We start from the raw sequence: 16,982 nt of genomic DNA on the forward strand, positions 1-16,982 counted from the left end.
TCCTGCACTTCAAAAACACCACACCTTTTACTTGAAAACATATGTTTTATTACAACTCTGCCAACAACATTGGATGGGTTGTTTTATGGTTTAAGTATAAAAGAAAACTAAAAACTACTTGTAAGTTATAATTTGAAATTCCTGATTATATAAAAAGTTATATAATTAACACTTATTTAAAAACTTGCCTCTGGAAAAGTCAGGATTTGCTGTAGTTGAAGTAGCAAGCTCTCTGAAAGGAGCATTCTTAGTAACTTGCAAGGTTAGTATTTACTGTTACTATGGTAGAGCATTTAGCAAATACTCACCAAGCATAAAGAGAATATAAATTTAGTGCCTGGGTCTGAGCAGCTTACTTTTTGTTTATGCTACAAGGTCAGTCACAAAACAGTACACATGCCACAAAAGAAATATTACTACAGGGTCAAGAGGGAAGGTGATCGAGTCTGTCCTGAAAGTCAGAGAAGTCATCCTAGACGAAGTAGCACTGAATTGTCAATACAGACCCTGAGGAGGAATTAGATGACCAGTAATGAGAGAGACATGGTCATATTTGTATTTTATAAATAATAGTCTTTGGGATAGACAAATGGATTAGTGGCAGAGGATCCAACTTCACTTCCCAGCACCCACATTTGACAACTCACGACTGCCAGTAACTTAGTTCCAGGGGATCTGATGTCTTTTGACCTCTGTAGATACCTACAGTCATGTAGTCAGACTCCCACACAGAGAAAACATTCACATGATTAAAAATAAACATCTTATATTGAGGAACTAAGGAATTGAGAATAGCAATAATTTGGATAAAAGATGCTGATCTTGAGAGAATGGTATTCGTCTCATTCTCTTGATAGGAGAGTTGTTACTAAATATAAAGAGTTCAAATCCCCAGACCGCTCCCAGAGCTGTAAGTCCATCCAGGTTGACAGCTCAGTCCCACAGGGGACATCTGTGTCACACCTCCTCCTCTCAAGGCTTATGGAAGAGAGGGTGGGAAGACAGAGCCGGAGGCACTGGATGACGACAAGGGATGTGTTTTCCAGACAGAGCAGGAAAGCTGCGCATAGAAGCTCACAGCACTTGTGTGCAAGCCTGAGCCAGACAGGATCTCAGAATGGGACAGGGAATGCCACAAAGTCCCACTCCCTAGCTGGGTCCCTGCTGAGTGTGGCCCCTGCTAAGTCACCCATCCGAGTGGAAGGAAAGCCACACATCAAGAACACATGGGCAGCACGATTCTATGTTACGGTTAGAAAAGTAATAGGTGAGAACTCACAGTGGTGCAGTGGGAAGCGGGTGTGGATCTAGGAGGAGTTAGACACAGAGGTAAGTGTGTTCAAGACTGTGGGAAACTCTCAAAGAGCTAAGAAAACCAGAATAAATGGCAACAGTGTAGCACTTAGGAGGCAGGGGGCTCAGAAGTAAACTACTGGATCACTGTTAGAGTAAGTCATGTGAGTGAATTCCTATAGACCTTTCCCTTCCAGAAACAAAATTTCTCTTCCATGCCATGCTATCAAATGACAAATAGAAGAATCCTGGGATTGGAGGCTCAGTGGGTAATATCGGATGGTGGGCAGGCATGAATGACCCAGGTTTACCCCACTACCCACATCAGAAGCCAGGTACAGATATGTCCAGGCCTATTAACCACAGCATTCTGAAGGATAAGGTGGGACAAGAGTGTTTCTAGGGCTTACTGGCTACTAGCCTAACTTCAAGTCCAACGAAGGAGCCTGCCTCAAAAGGAATAAAGTGGAGCGTGATAGACTTGGATATCCAACTTCTTCCCCTGGCCTTGAGCAAAGCACAGGTGTATGCATACACACGTGTACATACACCACATTCACAATGTGTACGCACATTCATGTAGACATGCCAAATTTTTAAATAGTTTACTTCTTTCGATAATAGTTTCAGAAATGAAAGACCTTTATAATTGGAAAGTTTGGGCTACAGAGTTAATTTAGTGCATTTCTTTTTCTTTTTTCAATATCCACAGCTCGAAAAACAAAGAAAAAAATTAAAGGGATTCAGCAAGCCACTGCAGGAGTCTCACAAGACACTTCGGAAAATCCTAACAAAACAATAGTTCCTGCAGCATTACCACAGCTCACCCCTACCTTGGTGTCACTGCTGGAGGTGATTGAACCCGAGGTGTTGTATGCAGGATATGATAGCTCTGTTCCAGATTCAGCATGGAGAATTATGACCACACTCAACATGTTAGGTGGGCGCCAAGTGATTGCAGCAGTGAAATGGGCAAAGGCGATACCAGGTAGGACATGAAGGACAACAGAGCTTCGGCAGAAAGCTGTATTTTCTTGACCAAAAGCAGTCTGAGCTGGGTGTGGTGTATGACTGGGTCGCGTGCCATTTGCTTACCATACACAATCCTTGGTTGGGGTCAATCTGCAGCACCCTCCAAAATAAAGCTGCTCTAAGACTCTATCTGTCATCCTGATTGATCTCACAGCAAATCTTGTTTCTCGTACTCACAAGAACAAGAGAGAGATCCAAAGGAAACTGTGGGTGCTATTCCCTGACTTTCAGGTTACACATAGTATTTCATTTTACATAAGATCTTGCAATATCCAAACTAAAATCCCATCCACGGCAACACCTGGAGGACAACATTCAAGAATTCTACTTTTTTTCATTTAGATTGTTTTTGAAGTTGATAAACAGCAGATTTGCTGACTTTGTCAAAATTTCCTAACACAAAATTATTTTAGTTTTTCATTAAACAAAATGCCATGTATTGACTATAAACTTTCTTCTAATTTTAAAGGTATTTTTAAACAAAAGTTCTTTGTTGGAACTTCAGTATACCAAAGGTCAAGGTTAAGCCTCAGTCCTGACTTTACAGATAGGAAAGTGACTGGCAAGTTTATGGCTACACACACCTATGTGGCCATCACCCCACCTTTTTAGCATGTATGATAAACTTTTAAAAATCTTCAGGAACTTTTAAAAATCTAAATCCATTAAGAAATATCCTAAGCAAAGACTCTTGGCTTTCTCTTTTCCTATACTACTTGATGTACACTTAAATAGACAAAGTTGACCAAAAATAGCTATTCATAAGTTTTATTAAACCATTAAAGAGTTTTGAGTGCCCAGGTGTTGATCTGATCAATGGCTATCTATTAATGATCATACCCAAACAAGGCCAACTGGGTAACTAGAGTGTTCCTCATACCTTTATTTCCAATCTAGGCTTCAGAAACTTACACCTGGATGACCAAATGACCCTGCTACAGTACTCATGGATGTTTCTCATGGCATTTGCCCTGGGTTGGAGATCATACAGACAAGCAAGTGGAAACCTGCTCTGCTTTGCTCCTGATCTGATTATTAATGAGTAAGTTACATGTGAATCAGGTGTCCTGTATCCACTCGTATGGTATTTTAAGCAGCTGATGTTTTCCCCATGGGCTATCACAATAATGTGGGTGGATATCTGTGAGTTCCAGGATAGCCTGAGCTATGTGCTGAGTTCAGGGTAGCCAGAGCTACATAATAGAAGACCTTGTTTAAACTAGCAACCAAAACCAAACCAACAAACCAAAAACCCCTTTATACCTTAAGCATCTCTGGAGTCTGAGATTAAAAACAATTATCTTATTGTACTATTATTTTAATTATATACCCCTAATCTAGAAAACAAAATTAGTCTAATAAAAATTCATGTGGGGTCCACAGGAACAATGAGGATGGCCCCTCTGAGTGGGTTTGAGTTGGTATAGACAGCCAAGGCTGACACATCTGCTCCTTAGAAAGGCTGTGAGAATTACACTGGGGATGTATTGCTGTTGTAGAGTGCTTGTTTAGCATGTATGATACCTCCCATGATCCCCAGCACAACGTAACCTAGGTGTGATGTGCACACCTGGACTCTCTGCACTGAGAAGGTGGATATCGGAAGATTAGAAGTTCATGATTATCCTTAGCTACATCGCAAGTTTGAAGCAGCCTGGGTCACATGAGATCATGTCTAGAAAAAGAAAGGAATGAATATGAGGAATATAGTATTATGATTTTTTTTTTAATTGAAGAACTATCACAGCTCACAGTTCACAAGTCTGCCGTTGTCTTATTCTGTAAGTCTATGCTCGCACTTAGAACTGCTGTCCTGGTTCACCCCTGGTTCATGCAGCTGTTTTGCTCACAGGTTTTCTACTTCGATTATTAGTGTCTTTGTGTTGACCGGTGCTTTCCTCCTTAGCACTGTCCTGATCAACTGCATTGGCTGCCCAGTGCTTCCTCACTTCCTTTCTGTTTATTCCTTTTAAATGTTCTCTGTCGACACTTAAGCTGGTCATTCTTAAAACATAATCTCTTGGCTCGCAGAGACTAAATACATCCTCTTTTCCATTTAGCCCTGGTTTTTCTTATTTTCTGTTTTATATCAACAGCCTTTGTTCCGGTAGCTTATCCACTCCTAGAATGATATGTCACATACAGAGTCCAAGGGATATTCTCGGAATAATAGACATTATCCTTTATTGTATGGAGATTCTTGAGAGGCAGAGACAGGCAGATCTCTGTGAGTTCGAGGCCAGCCTAGTCTACAGAGCTAGTTCCTGGGCAGACAGGGCTACACATCAAAACCCTGTTTCAAAACCAAGGGATGGGGTGGGGTGGGGTGGGGTGGGGTGGGGTGGGGTGGAAACCAAAGCCTCATTAGCATAACACTAGTTCAATTTACACTTCATGTAAGTAACAATGACCATCTGAAATGTGCCCTGAATGAGAATTGGTTATGTTTAGAGAAAGGGAAGCTGAGAGCACTTGGGATGCCCTAAAGAGGTTGTCTGAAAATATAGCAAGCATCCTTCTTCTGCAGATTTATTTTTAAATGTGCAGGAGTTACAGAAATGCTTCTATTTGAGCTAAAGGTTAAGTAGAAGAGGCTAAAGTAATGACACAATTAAGTTCCTTTTCTCTAAGTGTTTTAATGGGGACCAGATGATATGGCCCCAGGTATTTTTAAGAAGAGATTCTTTAGCCTAGAATGAAGTTTGGGGACAGATCTCAGAGGATAGAGCAGAGTCCCCAGTAGGTAGGACAGCAGTAGAGAAAATTCCTAACTGGAGCAGTGACCATCCCAGTTAGCGTCTCTCCGCGGGAGGGGCCTACGCTGCTCTGCTGACGTATCTTAATGTCATATGTACATACTTACCAAGAGCCAAGCACTGTTCTGCAAATGCAGAATAAAATGGTAGGCAAAATAGATGAGGTCCCTTAAACATCTGATGGGGACTCAAATAAAAGACTGCAATTATTTCATAGAGCCATGATAAAATAGTATGGTAGCGTTGGGTTGGAGATGATGGGGGTTTTAGAACCCAGAAATCTTGAGTAGTAATCATTCATTGTACAAAACAAACAAACAAAACTGTAAAAATGTAGAGCATTCAAGAGAGAAGAAACGAGTGTGAAGAACTGAAGCAAGCTTAGCCCAGGTGAGGGATCCAAAGAAGGCCTTCGTGACTGTGGTAATGTTTAGAGGAATGAATAAGGGCAAAGCAGAATCACAGCATCTGTGAAATAGACCTTAGATTTGTTCTAAGAAGTAACCAACATGGATTAGAGGTAAATAATAGTGAATACCATTCTTAGACTTGGGAGAGGGAAGGCAAGCACTCTGCCGACTAAGCTCCGCCCTCACTCAGTCAGAATACAGAGAGGATCCTGCTCTTCAGTTGCTCACATGCTAACATGTGGAGACCGCTGAGGGGCTAACACAGAGATCCTGGGGCTCCCAGCCAGTGTAGCCTAAGCTCCAGGTGCAGTAAGGAACGATGTCAGCAGACAAGAGGAAGGCCGAGAAGAGCGCTAAAACTGGCCCTAGCACAACTTTCCCACATCACTGTCTTTAGGGTGAGATGCTATTGACAGGGAGGGGCTTCTGTAAATGGTAAGATCAGAAACTGTGTTGTAGATCTGACTATATTCAAATGTCAAGTGTTGATTTAAATGAGTAACTGGTACCTCTAAATGCTAAAGGAAATAAAATAGTATCTGCTGTATATGGAGTAAACTAGTGGTGTCCCTGCTTAAACATTAGCTAAACAAAGGCCACACACTACACATGCTAACATGGATAAGGGAAACTCTAAAAGGCCTTAACCCTACACAAAGAGCCATAGACAACTAGGCAATGCTGGCGACAGGAGAAATGGTTTTCCCCAGGGGATTATACATCAGTTGATTATCCAGTACCACTGGTCATCCCTGGAAACATATAAGTAATATGCATACTGAGCAGGTTGCACTTATGTATTTAGGAATATATATGAATATACATGCATGCACATAACGACAATTAATGCACAAAGAGGCCATTAATTTGAAGGAAAGCAAAAAGTGGATGTGGAAAGGTTTAGAGAGAGGAAAGGGGAGGGGGAAATGGTATAACTGTAATCTAAGAAAATGAAATAATTTTAAAAGGAATAAGCAGACTAAAAGATCTGTAGGAATAACTAATCCCTAAAAGTACACTGTTACTCCATAAAAGTACACTGTTGGTATTCCAGAATTAGATAGCTTACTGAGTTCTAAGTATACTAAAGGATTCACAATTTTGTTGTTTCAGAACAACAAAAACCTAGTGTCTCCTGTAAAAGGTTATTATTGAATTGTCTCTCTTTGTTTGCCAAAATTCAGGTCCTATAATAGGTTATTGGTAACAGCAGTAGATATGTTTGCAGCCATGAGTTCATAGATGTAAAAACCAATCCAAAATTCAGCTATTAGCACTGTTTCTTTCTAACTCATATCTGTATTTGTGTCTCCCAGGCAGAGAATGTCTCTACCCTGCATGTATGACCAATGTAAACACATGCTGTTTGTCTCCTCTGAATTACAAAGATTGCAGGTATCCTATGAAGAGTATCTCTGTATGAAAACCTTACTGCTTCTCTCCTCAGGTTGGTGGATCACCTACTCATTCTTAAGATTCATATCTAAATATGGCAAATACCTGTGAAAGTTGTAAAACTATTGTTTGTAGACCTATCATCATAATTACACCAATTCCATTGTGATGTCCTAATAAGATGATTTTCAGAAAAAAGGGTGTGTGTGTGTGTGTGTGTGTGTGTGTGTGTGTGTGTGTGTGTGTGTGTGTGTGTGTGTGTGTGTATTAAGTGTTGTCAATATTAGTAGGATAAATGGGTACTATAGACCTAGTATGGGTTCTGCCCAGGGATCTCTGGTGATGAGGCTCCATACAGAGTCTTCCTTCCTTCTACCCATCTGTCTTTGGTAGATCACAATATAAAATGGAAGGAGAATGCTGACAGTAATGAGTCAGTCTCTCTGCTGTAGATTATTTGTAGGAAAATAGTAAAAAACTACCGTGTGGGGGGAATAACTGAGAGAATAGCCAACTGTCTGTCAGAACAACCACATGTTTAAACATGACCAACTTTAGATTTTAGCAATACTGCTTCATAATAAAAGTAGAAAAGTTAAAAACTTGGAGTTTGTTTATATTAGTTAAGTAATAAAAGGAAAGTCATACCTGATATTCTTTTAAAATATATAAAGAGCTCTTCAAGTCAGCAATTAAAACAATCTGTTTTTAAGGACTGGGAATATGCAGACTTGACTTACTAAAAAAGATAGAATAAAGGCAGTAAGCTGTCATATACCATAAGGACCTGTCTAGAATGAACCAATCCAGAGTAGTGAGTACACCAAATACTGGTTGAGGACCTGGAGCACAGGAATTCTTCTTCACTGCTAGAAGAATAGCAAAGTGGAATTACCATTTCAGAAGACAGCTTGGTAGTTTCCTATAAAGGCGAACCTAGTCTCACCATCTGATGTAGCAACTCTTGATCAGTACACAGAGGAAATGAAAACCTATGCCATGTGGATATTTATAGCCAAGCAGTTTGTATCTGGCTAAACTTAGATGCAATGAGATATCATCCAGTAGGCAAATCAATAAACTGATATATCAACACTGAAAAGAAATGGGCTGTTGTGCCAAGAAAAAATATCATTGAACCTTAAACATATCCTATTAAAAGAAAGAAACTAATTTCTTAAAAAGAATCTCATCAACTCCAAGAAACTAATGGTACCTGATGAGGACTGGTTTAAAAGGAAAGTTCAACATGCCCGGTAATCCAGCCTTTCTTCAGAAATTTTACAGGAACTTGGGGTGACTTTTATTTTTATGTTGGTTAGAAAGGGGGGGAATACAGCATAGTGTACATGTAGTGTTTCCACAGCAAAAGTAAGGCCTGCCCTATGAGAAAGACTGCCTCATCAAGACCTTATCTGGCATGGAGAAAAGGCAAATAAAGGATTCTCGACCCTTATAATAGCCCTCCTGACTCACAGGAAGGAAAAGGGGGAATGGGTTTCTAGGAAGCATTCAGGTGCAATAAAACTGAAATGTAATCACAAGAGAAAGCATGTAATTGGGGGCTTGCTTACAGTTCCAGAGGGAGCTTAGCTTAGCCTATTACCGTGATTGATGGCAGGCAAGCACAGTGCTAGAAAGGTAGCTGAGAGCTACACTCTGATCTGCAAGCAGAGAGAGAAAGAGAGTAAGTGACATTGGGCCTGTTGTAGACTTTGAGACCTCAAAGCTTATCCCACAGTGACACACTTCCTCCAACAGGACCACACCTATTCAAATAAGAACACACCTCCTAGTCCTTCTAATCCTTTCATAGCTCCACTCCCTGGTGACTAAGCCTTTGGGGACCATTTTTATTCAAACCACCACAGTGCCCATAACTAACATGAAACACAATCCAGAGCCTAGCCAGATCAACCTAGTATCTCCCACAAAATGTCTTAACTTCATCAGTTCTGATCCTTCTTATCTAGCTTTCAATAAAAAAACAAAGCCAGCTACCCCAAACCATTGGCATTATCCCATAGGAATTTAAAAAACTATAATATTTTTGCTAAGGACCCTACAGGAAAAATATAGACTACATGAGAATTCTGAATGAAGATTCACAGACAGCTAAGGAATTTCCTCTAAGGGAGCACTAGAAATAGCAGATGCTGAAATGGTAACGCAGAATGCTCCTAGCAGGCATACTGTTAAGTTGTCGTGCAATCAAGAAAGAATGAACATAGAGCAACAGAAACGTCCTAGACTCAAATAAAAAGAGGAAAAAGAATAACAAGGTGTGATGAGACTGTAATATTTTAAGTAATCAGAGTTCAGAAATTTCTAAGATTAGTTATATATACCAAAAATGTGGTTCCAGGAAGTTCAGGGATAATCAAGCAAAGAAAAACAAGAACAACAACAACAAAAAATCTTCATTTTGACATATCCTCTTCAAATTACAGAAAACCAAATACAAAGGGTAAAACATCTTGAGTTATGATTTTAAAACAATAACCAACCTTCTATAACCTATACCAGACTTCTTATCAGAAATCATGCAAGTAAGAATGTAAAGTAGTTACAATGTTGGAAAGAAAGACAAGTAAAAAAAACCACCAGTCTTAGACAATAGAGCAACAGAATTACCCGTGAAGAAGGTGGGGCCAGGCACAGTAGCAGACTGTGGAATACTGGTACTCCAGAGGCTAAGGACTGAAAGTCAAGCCAGCCGTGGCTACCTGTCAGGACTGTCCCAAGAAACCAAGTATTGAGTAAAGTAAAAACCTTCTCAAACAAATTTGTCTTTTAAAAAGGAATTCATGGTCACCTTTATATCCATCTTATATGAGCTGTTTTAAAGAAGAGAGGAAAATATGTCAGAATTATGTGCCACATAAGAAGAGATTATAATACAAAAAGGATGCCTAGAGTAAAATGTCTCTTATGTTACATAACTGTTACAGTAATAATAACCAGGTACCAGGGATCTGGAGAGGTGGCTCAGTCATTCCAGCACCCACATGACAGCTCAGATCTGTCTATAACTCCAGTCCCAGGGATCTGCTGCCTACCTCTGACTTCTGTGGTACATACATGTACATAAACATACATCAGGGAAAACCTCTCTCTCTCTCTCTCTCTCTCTCTCTCTCTCTCTCTCTCTCTCTCTCTCTCTCTACCTCTTTCAGCCTCCCTCTCTCTCTCTCCCTCTCCCCCCCTCTTTCTCGCGCGCGTGTACGCACACACACACACACACACACACACACATTTTTATTTATTTTTAAATTAATTAATAACCACAAACTAGGTGGTGAAATACATGGATATATACAGTAAATGACAGTATTGTAGTACTTGCATTAGGAGGGAAATTTGGATGCACTCTGACATTGACTGCCCGTTAGGTAGCTCTAGAGTATTTTTGGAAGGGAGAATAGGTTAGTTGTAAATGTATACTGTGTATGATACAGCAGTCACTTAAGAGTTCAAACAACAATCGTGAGCATTTAATGACACCTGAAAGCTGATGTGACAGTTTCCAGTGAGCCTCAGGCCAGATTCTAGTGGTTGAAAGTCACAGGCAAGATAACTCAACTTTCCCAAACCTAAAAAGCACACATCCGTCCTCCCAGGTGGCAGGCTTTTGTCCCATACCCTTGGTGACATGTTTGGTCAAAACAGAAGTACATCTTAGAGCAGGCCAAGCAATGGGTGGGGCTCTTATCCCTCCTTGGGGTAAAGTTTTATGCAAAGAGGAAAACTGCTAACTGTGAGCAGAGGCAATCCTCAGAAACAAGAAAGAAAATGAATTCCTGGTGCCAAACTACTAGGGGGGCAGGGGTCACCGTCAGTCAGCTGAACTGTCTTCATGGACGGCATGTCTGCTAAAGAAGGAAACATTGAAGACAGGGCAAAGGTGGGCAAGAAAGGAATGAAAACGGCATTTCCCTTGGGAGGACACAGTAAGTTCAGTGTATTGCAAAAAGAAAGAAGGAAAGGAAAAGAAAAGAAAGCCTGGAAGGAGATTGGCGGGCTTAATTCCCTGGTGGCCTTGCAGAAGCCAGAGATGGGTGGCACCAATACAAGTTAGGGAAAGCCTGCTGAACTGAAGGAAAAGGACAAGAAGAGAGTGCCTACAGGGACAAGGGGACAGGCTCAGTGTAGAGGAGAGCTGGGGAGGTGGTTAATAATGAAGTGGACCTAGTTCAGTGGTTCCCTTCAAAGAAAGAGACTCAAATCAAAGGCTGTATAGACTTTGCCTTAAACCGTGCAGCCCTTTGCTTTGTAATAGTTGTCACAGACCTTTAGACACCCTTTCCTGGAGGGACTGACCTCACCTGGTACAGTACAAAGGGTGTAAAAGGAAAGATTCTTTAAAGCAGGCTCTCACTGGTGTACATCACAAATTAGCTATACACAAGATGACACTGTGCATCCTCAGGGGTCATGACCAGCTCCCATTATAAGATGGGAGACAGTTGGCTTTCCCATGGTTAGGAACCCCAATTCTCAGTTATCCTGTACGTTCACCTAGCTATGGTCCCACAGTCCTTTGAAACTGCATGGATTTTAGAGTGTATTGAAAGTACACTGTGAGCTATGCATGAAATGTGCTCTTAGTGCACGACAAGTCACAGAAAGGAAGAATTTAACTGACTTCATATTACCTTTTAGTTCCTAAGGAAGGTCTGAAGAGCCAAGAGTTATTTGATGAGATTCGAATGACTTATATCAAAGAGCTAGGAAAAGCCATCGTCAAAAGGGAAGGGAACTCCAGTCAGAACTGGCAACGGTTTTACCAACTGACAAAGCTTCTGGACTCCATGCATGATGTAAGTACCAGACATAAAGCCAGAACAACAGCGAAAAAGAAAACTCGGTTGTGGGCAGTGCCACATGCCTTTAACCAGACACAGTAGAGCAGTGGGTGGGTGTCTGTGCGCTTGAGGCTAAGCGAGTCTAGTCTGCCAGTCAGTCAGAGGTACTGAAAGAGCCTCTCAAAAGCCCACAGACAGACAGAGAGAGGCAGAAACATGGGAATTCTGTAGGTCCTAAGGTTATGTTTTAGTTAGTATATATAATGTATATAATTATATACCAATCAGTCATCCCTTCCCTCAGTTTATATATTAGATTATTCAAGATAAATAATTTTGTACACATTCTCTTGTCTTATTAGTCTAGTCGTTTGCATACAAATTCCTCTGTTAGTACAGAGTTTAATATTCCCTGCTGTACATGAATAAGCTATCCAATTCCACTGGTTTCTCCTTCCTATATATCCGCACTCCTGTAGGCTGGCCTTTCACTCACAATCGCCCTTGATCCTGCTGCCTCAGTTTCCCAAATGCTGGATCACAGGCATGCCGGGCTTTCATTCTGCATGCAGGTGAAGACATTTAAAAAGCCTTTTGTTCTTAGGTGCTTATTTTATTTAAATTATTTTTCTTATGAGGAATACCAACAAAGATTGGTATATTTTTATCAAAATTTTATGAAGGCCAATAAGGCATGAATACAGGATCTATAACAGGTCATCTGTGTATGTATTATGAGTTCAGTTTATAGTGTTTTTGTGGCATTCCTGAGTATGTGAACCAGTAGGTCCCTGAATCTCGTTCCTTCTCTTGGGTTCTTCTGTTTGTCTGTCTTGTCCAACAATATAATGGTTTTTATTTTATTTTGTTGTTTCATTTTATTATTACCTCTTAGAAGCATGATCTTTTTAATGAGAGAAGAGGTTAAGAGGAACTGGGAGGAGTTAGAAGGAGGGGATGCCATAATCGAGATATATCATATGAGAAAAGAATTTATTTTCAGTAAAAGAAAATAATATGTCAAGACTTGGCGGGGAGCCAAGAGGTCCGCAGTTACGCCTTGAGCCCCACCGTCGCCTGTCTTCTCTTGCAGGTGGTTGAGAATCTCCTTACCTACTGCTTCCAGACCTTTTTGGATAAGACCATGAGTATTGAATTCCCAGAGATGTTAGCTGAAATCATCACTAATCAGATACCAAAATATTCAAATGGAAATATCAAAAAGCTTCTGTTTCATCAAAAATGACTGCCTTACTAAGAATGGTTGCCTTAAAGAAAGTTGAATTTATAGCTTTTACTGTACAAACTTATCAATTTGTCTTGTAGATGTTTTGTTGTTCTTTTTGTTTCTGTCTTGTTTTGTTTTAAACACGCACTACATGTGGTTTATAGAGGGCCAAGACTTGGCGACAGAAGCAGTTGAGTCATCACTCTGGAGTGACAGCACAGCAGACAGTGAAGTGTATTGGTTGGTGTATCACAGAAACTAACAGTTACGTGGAGGCATGGCCACTGTCAGAGAAGGACCGCACCTAAACCACCAGTGCCCAAAGTCCATGTGATCAACTTTCTGCTCAGACTTTCAGTTGGCTGGGTAAAACTTTCTAGACTTTCTGTTGGTGTATTTTTCCCATGTATAGTTAGGATAGCATTTTGATTTATGCATGGAAACCTGAAAAAAGTTTACAAGTGTATATCAGAAAAGGGAAGTTGTGCCTTTTATAGCTATTACTGTCTGGTTTTAACAATTTCCTTTATATTCAGTGAACTATGCTTGCTCGTTTCTCTTCAATAATTTTTGTATTCCAGTTATTGTACAGCTGTTTAAGATGGGCAGCTGCTTCACAGCTTTCCTAGACGCTAACATTAATTTCCGTGTGAAAATGGGTCGGTGCTTCTACCCTGATGGCACCAGCTATCAGAAGACCACAGAAATTGACTCAGATCTCCAGTATTCTTGTCAAAAAGCTCTTACTCTGTATATATCTGCTTCCATGGAGACTTACATAGGCTGTGCAGATTAACCGTCCTAATTGGTGTAGAGCACCTAGTCCAGTGACCTTCTGAGTAAACCGTGGATGATGGCTACAGAAGACTGGTGGGGAAACAGTAACTACCAAAAGGCCCCTTTGCACCTAATGCACTATCTCTTCAGTGGGGAGCTAGCAACCAGGTTTGTAAATCAGCTCTTTCAGGACCTTCTGGAGTGGTCTGCATAACATTTTAAAATGTATTATTCCAGATAGCCAGCTCTGATAAAGCCGAGAGATTGTTTTAATCAGACCAAGTAACTTCTCTCATTAAACTTTACCCCCAACTAAATCGCTAATACAGCAAGAATGGCTAGACACCCATTTTCACATCTCACCCGCACCAATTGGTCTAGCTTTCCTGGTGGTACAGGAGAATCAGCTACTGATTTTTGTTACTTAGAACTGAATGTCAGGCATCCGTGTTTGTCCAACTACACATCCCTACATGTGCCATAGAATTTAACACAAGTCCTGTGAACTTCTTCACACTGAGAATTATCATTTTAAACAAAACAGAAGCTGTAGTAGCCCTTTCTGTGTGCACCTTACCAACTTTCTGTGACTCAAAGCTTAACACACTTACTAAGCCACAAGAAATCTGATTTCTACTTAAGGTGGCCAAATTATTTGTGTAATAGAAAAACTGAAAATCTAATATTAAAAATATGAAACTTCTAATATATTTTTATATTTAGTTATAGTTTCAGATATATATCATATTGGTATTCACTGATCTTGGGAAGGGAAGGGCTACTGCAGCTTTACATGCAATTTATTAACTGACTGTAAAATAGCTGTATAGTGTAAAATAAGAATGACTTTTAGCGAGATTGCTTTATCATGACATGTTATATATTTTTCGTAGGGGTCAAAGAAATGTTGATGGATATGATAGCCTATATGATTTATAGTGTGTAAAAGCATCCAAACAGGCCTCAGCGCTCTTGGAAATTAAAACAGCTTTGTTCTAAGCTAGGGAAGGGAGCTGGAGACTGGCCCTGTGTGCACTGGAGGTTCTGGGGCTTGGACCCAAGAGACCACAGGGGATCTAATTCCCCACCTCCCATTCTAACCATCCTCATCCACCCATGACCCTGTCAGTGCAGGTTTGGTTATTAAATCCCCCGTTGCACTAACATAAAAAGGACAGAAGGGTGGCGCTCACGTCGTTCTAGGCGCCATCAGTAGCAGGGTTATTTTCCCATGCAGCCTCCCCACAGGTTAGCAGACGGAGGCTTTGGAAGTTTGGCGATGGCGTGCATAGAGGCACCAGCAACATGTAAATACTAACGAGCCCATAGGAAGCCAGGAATACACTAATCCTCCCCACCCTTCAACAGGCCATTTCCAAGTAAGACGAGGACATGCTTATGTTTTCTTTGAATGCTTTTTGAATGTTGTTATTTTCAGTATTTTGCAGAAATTATTTAATAAAAAAGTATAATCATTTGCTTTTTGAATTCTCTCTAAAAGGGATTGTTCAGTTTGTAATGGTTTAAATTGGTCTCAAAGTACTTTAAGATAATTGTAACCCAGCTGGATGTGAAATTTATGGTGCCTAAGAAATACCACTTGAATATTATCAATGACAGTGTTAAGTTTCAAAATGAGCTTCTCAAAAATAGATTATTGTACATTTATGGAATGTTATATGGTTAAACCCAAAAAAGCACATCACACATAAATCTGCTTTCAGTCCCAACCAGCTTGGCTTTCAAAAATAGAGCTCCAAAAACGAAAAAGGAGAAGAAAAAGATATATATGCGTTGTTATTAACAGAAGGCAACAGACATTCATAAAACTACTACCGGAAGCTTTCCGTGAAGCGTATAAAGAGCCACGCTCCTTTGGTATGTGGGGAAGAAGAGAGCTGTCATAGTTCTGAGTACAGTGAGAAGATGCGGTACTGTCTCTGCGTGGCTTCATACCGTTCCAAACTGTTTAGGTTTATAATAGCTTCAGCGAGACTTGGTGACATGCCTGTATGACTCACGACCAATCTTGAAAACTATCTTTAATTACTGGTAGGACAAAAAGGGACACTCTGGTTATTTTAGGCCTTGGCTTGGGATACTGTATATGCAGAAGAAAGGAGACGGGAAGCTTGGGGAAGGGAAGGGAACCTAGGAAGCACTGCCTTCTGTAAGGAAAGACACAATAAGTGAGACTACCCCAAGGGACAAGGGCCACACAGTGTGGGGTCTAAGGATGAGTCAGGGTGAGCTCTGGTGGGCATGGAGAAGCCAGCAACTCCAGTGCTACAGAGCAGGGCAGGGCAGGGATGGGATGAGATGGGACGAGGATCTCCGCTGGACACCAGTCCCAGTAGTTTGCTCCCTCTTACGTACCATGGGATGAACCATGGTAGTATTGATCTGTCAGCACTCAAGGATCATGGTAGCCTGCAGGAGCTCGAGATTCCGGTTGGTCACCCCAACGGTAAGCTGTAGTTGAATGTGTTTCTTATGTGCCTGGTTTCAGTGTTAGAAGGTGAAACAGAGTATACAGAAGACACTGCAAACCGCTTCAGATGGAAGTCTTCTCATTCCCAGACTATTTTCAGTCAGCCTGGTCTATCAGGATTGGTGACCAGGTTGTCAGGACAGGGTTGGCTTCTGTCTAGAATATGCCTGAAAGGATTTTATTTTCTGATAAATGGCTGTATGAAAATACCCTCCTCAATAACCTGCTTAACTACATAGAGATTTCAGTGTGTCAATATTCTATTTTGTATATTAAACAAAGGCTATATAATGGGGACAAATCTATATTATACTGTGTATGGCATTATTAAGAAGCTTTTTCATTATTTTTTATCACAGTAATTTTTAAATGTGTAAAAATTAAAAACCAGTGACTCCTGTTTAAAAATAAAAGTTGTAGTTTTTTATTCATGCTGAATAACCTGTAGTTTAAAAAACTGTCTTTCTACCTACACAGTGAAATGTCAGACTGTAAAATTTTGTGTGGAAATGTTGAACTTTTATTTTTCATTTAAATTTGCTGTTCTGGTATTACCAAACCACACATTTGTACTGAATTGGCAGTAAATGTTAGTCAGCCATTTACAGCAATGCCAAATATGGATAAACATCATAATAAAATATCTGCTTTTTCATCATGTGCCTCCCAACATGCTTTCATAGAGCTCGTGGTTGTTTGCTCCTCATTCCACTCACAGCAGCGTCCCCACTTTAGGAAATGTCAGGTGCCGAGGTGGGCGGATAAATGCCAGTGTGGCAGCCACTGTGTGCAGGG

At 40.5% G+C, this 16,982-nt stretch overlaps 1 protein-coding gene across 1 annotated transcript in view; it reads left to right on the forward strand.

The window, feature by feature from the left end:
• Nr3c1 (nuclear receptor subfamily 3 group C member 1) overlaps positions 1–16,845 on the forward strand; it is a 91,031-nt gene extending 74,186 nt beyond the window's left edge. Inside the window, 5 exon segments of the mRNA XM_032885898.1 lie at positions 2,006–2,281; positions 3,223–3,367; positions 6,808–6,938; positions 11,549–11,706; positions 12,785–16,845. Coding sequence (XP_032741789.1) covers positions 2,006–2,281; positions 3,223–3,367; positions 6,808–6,938; positions 11,549–11,706; positions 12,785–12,937 — 863 coding nt within the window. The 3' untranslated portion in view covers positions 12,938–16,845.
• The last annotated feature ends 137 nt before the right edge of the window (positions 16,846–16,982 follow it).

The sequence above is a fragment of the Rattus rattus genome, chromosome 15, assembly GCF_011064425.1.
Source record: "Rattus rattus isolate New Zealand chromosome 15, Rrattus_CSIRO_v1, whole genome shotgun sequence".
Classification (NCBI taxonomy): Eukaryota; Metazoa; Chordata; class Mammalia; order Rodentia; family Muridae; genus Rattus; species Rattus rattus.